The sequence below is a fragment of the Elephantulus edwardii genome, unplaced genomic scaffold, assembly GCF_000299155.1.
Source record: "Elephantulus edwardii isolate Elephantulus edwardi_28Jun2011 unplaced genomic scaffold, EleEdw1.0 scaffold00035, whole genome shotgun sequence".
Classification (NCBI taxonomy): domain Eukaryota; kingdom Metazoa; phylum Chordata; class Mammalia; order Macroscelidea; family Macroscelididae; genus Elephantulus; species Elephantulus edwardii.
This window is the reverse complement of record NW_006399785.1, coordinates 8,833,746-8,837,071: the sequence shown is the minus strand read 5'-3', so window position 1 is coordinate 8,837,071 and position 3,326 is coordinate 8,833,746. Positions and strand designations below refer to the sequence as shown.

At 53.3% G+C, this 3,326-nt stretch overlaps 1 protein-coding gene across 1 annotated transcript in view; it reads right to left on the bottom strand.

Annotated features, from left to right (window-relative positions):
- The window catches only part of FAM184B (family with sequence similarity 184, member B), a 162,080-nt gene extending 159,060 nt beyond the window's left edge, over positions 1–3,020 (bottom strand). The window contains exon 1 of the mRNA XM_006884531.1: positions 2,874–3,020. Coding sequence (XP_006884593.1) covers positions 2,874–3,020 — 147 coding nt within the window. The remainder of the gene's footprint in view (positions 1–2,873) is intronic.
- Between the last annotated feature and the right edge of the window lie 306 nt (positions 3,021–3,326).

The following is a 3,326-nucleotide window of genomic DNA, read 5'->3' as shown; positions in this document are numbered from 1 at the left end:
TATGAGATGGACTGATTCGGTGACTGGGGTAATCGGGATGGGTGTGTCAGAGGCGGTGCGGTTGGCGCAGGATAGAGCAGGGTTTAGGGCTGTTGTGCACAGGGTCACTATGAGTCGGAAACGACTCGACGGCACATAACAACAACAACAACAACAACAATATGGAAATAGAGCTCTGGTGGCCTAGTGGCAAGGAGCTTCATTGCAATCCCAAAGGCACTCAGTTCAAGGTCACCAGCTGCTCTGTGGGAGAAGGATGGCCATCTCCTCCCATGTGATTAATTGCTTCTGAAAACCCACTGGAGGGTCAGCTACGGGTCGGTTCTGACTCTACGGTACACAACAACAACAACAACATATGGAAATAATCCATTCATATGTCACTCCCCAAGGACAACACTCAGTACAGTTCCTGGCACACAGTCAAATTGAAAACTCAAAATTATTGTGAACAACTCTGAATCGACCTTCTATTGGGTTTCCATTAGGGAAGACACAGGAGAAGACTGTCCACTTTTCTCCTGAGGAGCTGCTGGTCGATTCAAACAGCCAGAGTTGTGCAGCCTTTGGGTTAGTAGGACAACTCCCTGTAGTTGGCCATCAGGGCTCCCCTGACACACAGTAGGCACTCTTCAAATTTAAATGAAAGCCAGGTCCAACTCCCCTGCACGATCTCTCCTGCCCACAATGACTTGGCCTTTGTTTCTATGGCACTCATCATTAGAATCACTCAATTTAGCACCTCGTAATGTAGCACTGTCCTTTTGTTTTCTTTTGATTTTTTTCAGATCTGCTCTTTCGAACATAGTTTTTTATTCTTTGAAAAGAAAGAAGATGCATTATACTGTGCCTGGTGCCTTGACAAGTTCCTAAATAAATACTACTCTTTGGGGTTGGTACCACCACTTACAGACATGTTGTGTGCTGTCAAGTCAGAACTAATAGCTGGCCCTCCGGCGGGTATTCAGAAGCTGTAAATCCCACGGGACATTACCCTTCTTTCTCCAATGGAGCAGCTGGTGGATTCAAACCGTGTGCCTTTGTGTTGATGGCAAAGCTTTTTTTATTATTTTTAAGCCATCAGAGCGCATTCCATTTATAGAGAACTGTTGATGAACCAGAAGGCTGGTGGTGCGGCGGTTAAGTGGTCAGCTAATTCAACAGCTTGATTAGCAGAACCCACCAGGGTCCCGAGAGAAAAATAAATAGCAGTCTGCATCCATAAAGACTTGGAGCTTTGACGAGCTTATGAGTCAGCTCTGCTCTGTTCTCGGTGGGTCTCCTCTGTGAGTTGGAACAGATAGGAAGGCAGTAAATTTGGGCTTTCAAGGGCTTAATCTCACCAGTGGTGGTGCCAGGGTCACATGTGAAGGTCCCCAGGTAGGCATCTCCATTACTTCTTTTCTGTCCTTGACTGAAGAGCTTCCCATTTGATTCAAGTTAATGGGAGGGGCCGGAGGAGGCAGCTAGGGTTAAAATTTCAGGTTTCTGTACTGTAGCAAAATAGTGAGGAAAGAGGTGGTCATGATGCCAGGAAAGAGTGGGTGGCGGGGAAGTGGGAGGGAGCCAGTTAGGAAAGGAGGAGAGAGGAGAACACATTCTACACATGACCAGGTGGAACCTGAACTTGACCTTGCACTGGAGGCATGGTGGTGGTGACTGTTACTGTGGTTAGTTGGCCATCTGTCCAATACAACCCACAGCACCCAATGAACAACCTTTCTGAACCCTGTCCTACCCTGTGCCGTCCTCAGATTCTCTGACATACTGGAGCCCAATGCTGCAGTCACTGTGTCAATCCATCTGGTTGTGAGTTAACTGCTAGTGGGAGTGGATTTTGCCTAACTAATGTGGACTCCAACTGCAAAATGAATTTTCTAGACTGTGACCTTTCCAAGGTGCCTCAGCGTGGGTTTTTACCCCTCACCATTCAGCTAATAGTCTAGGGCTTAACCTGGACGATTATGTACACATGGCGTCAGGACTTTATTATGCCACCAGAGTAGAATCTCAAGAGGCAGCCAAACGCATCCTTGTTTGAAGACAGAATGCTGCTCTTCATGTTCACTACGGACATCTGACACCCGAGGGGAACGCATGGCAGGAAGCCCCTAACCGGGAAGCAGCAGCAGGTTTTAACAAAGGGCATCACTTCCAGCTGCTCGTCCTGTCTTCAGGGTTAAGATGCTAGAGTCTGAGGCGGTGCAAGTGGGGCTCTGGGATGAAAAAGGGAGATGGGCTGGCTGACCTCCCAAGGTCCTTTCTCATCTCGTAATTACACAGCAGCAGCTGTCTTTTCCCATTCATGCGCCTACACACGACTGCATCCAGTTTGATAGTAAATCCCCCCAGGCTGGCTTTCAGGGTGAGTACAGCACCACGCAAGACACTAGCACTCAGCAAACGATGCTGGTATTTGTTGAAGGAAGGAATACATGAATCAAGTGTTTAAACAGTGCCCACATGACCTCCCCGGCTACAGAGTACAGTGATGAATGAAATCATGATCACTAGAGCCGCGTTTCTTTGCTGCTCGCTCTGCCACCGAATCACGTTCCCACCTGGTGACAAGCATGAACCACCTGCTCCGCACGCAGGCTGGAGTTTCCCTGGCAAGGAGACTCTTTCTCTCCACTGATTTTAGGACGTCCCTCTGGAAGGTCAAGTCACACCTGCCTCCCTGCCCCGTTGGCTTCCCAGCCAAAGTTTCTGCGGGGCTCCAGCTCAGGGCTTCCCCGGCGCGCGCCGCCCGCACTTCCTGCCGTCCGCTAGCGGAGCGCCTGGAGTGCGCAGTCGGCGCTTCCTCCCGCCAGGCCCGGAGCGCCCGGGGCGCCCGGGGCGCACAGCCCGCTGGCCCGCAGCGCCGCCCTTACCTTGGTGAGCTGAGCGATCTTCTTGCACATTTTCACGTGGATCTCAGGATCGCAGTCCATTCTCCAGCCCGCACCCCCGCGGCCGTCGGCTTTGGAGCCCGAGGCGGTCCCAGGCGGGTGCATTTTGCTGTGGAGTGCAGAAGCCATCACTCCAAGGCGGCGGCCCCCGGAGGCTGTGATGCCTAGTGCTCCCGGTCAGCCGTGTGCCCGTGCGTGCGCGCGCGGGCGGGCGAGGCCGGGGCTTCCCGGGGAGAGGGTGCACTGCAGTCCCACCGCGTGGCCCCCTCGCTCGCGGGCTTTGCGGGGACCCGCCCCCTGCAGCCGGGCGCCTGCGACCTGCACGTGCGGCTCGCGTCCTGCGCAGCGCGTGCTAACGGCAGAGCGTCCGCGGCGAGCAGCCGCGCGCCCGGCGAGCTTCCCGATGGCCGGCCCGGCCCTCCTGGACACGTGGGT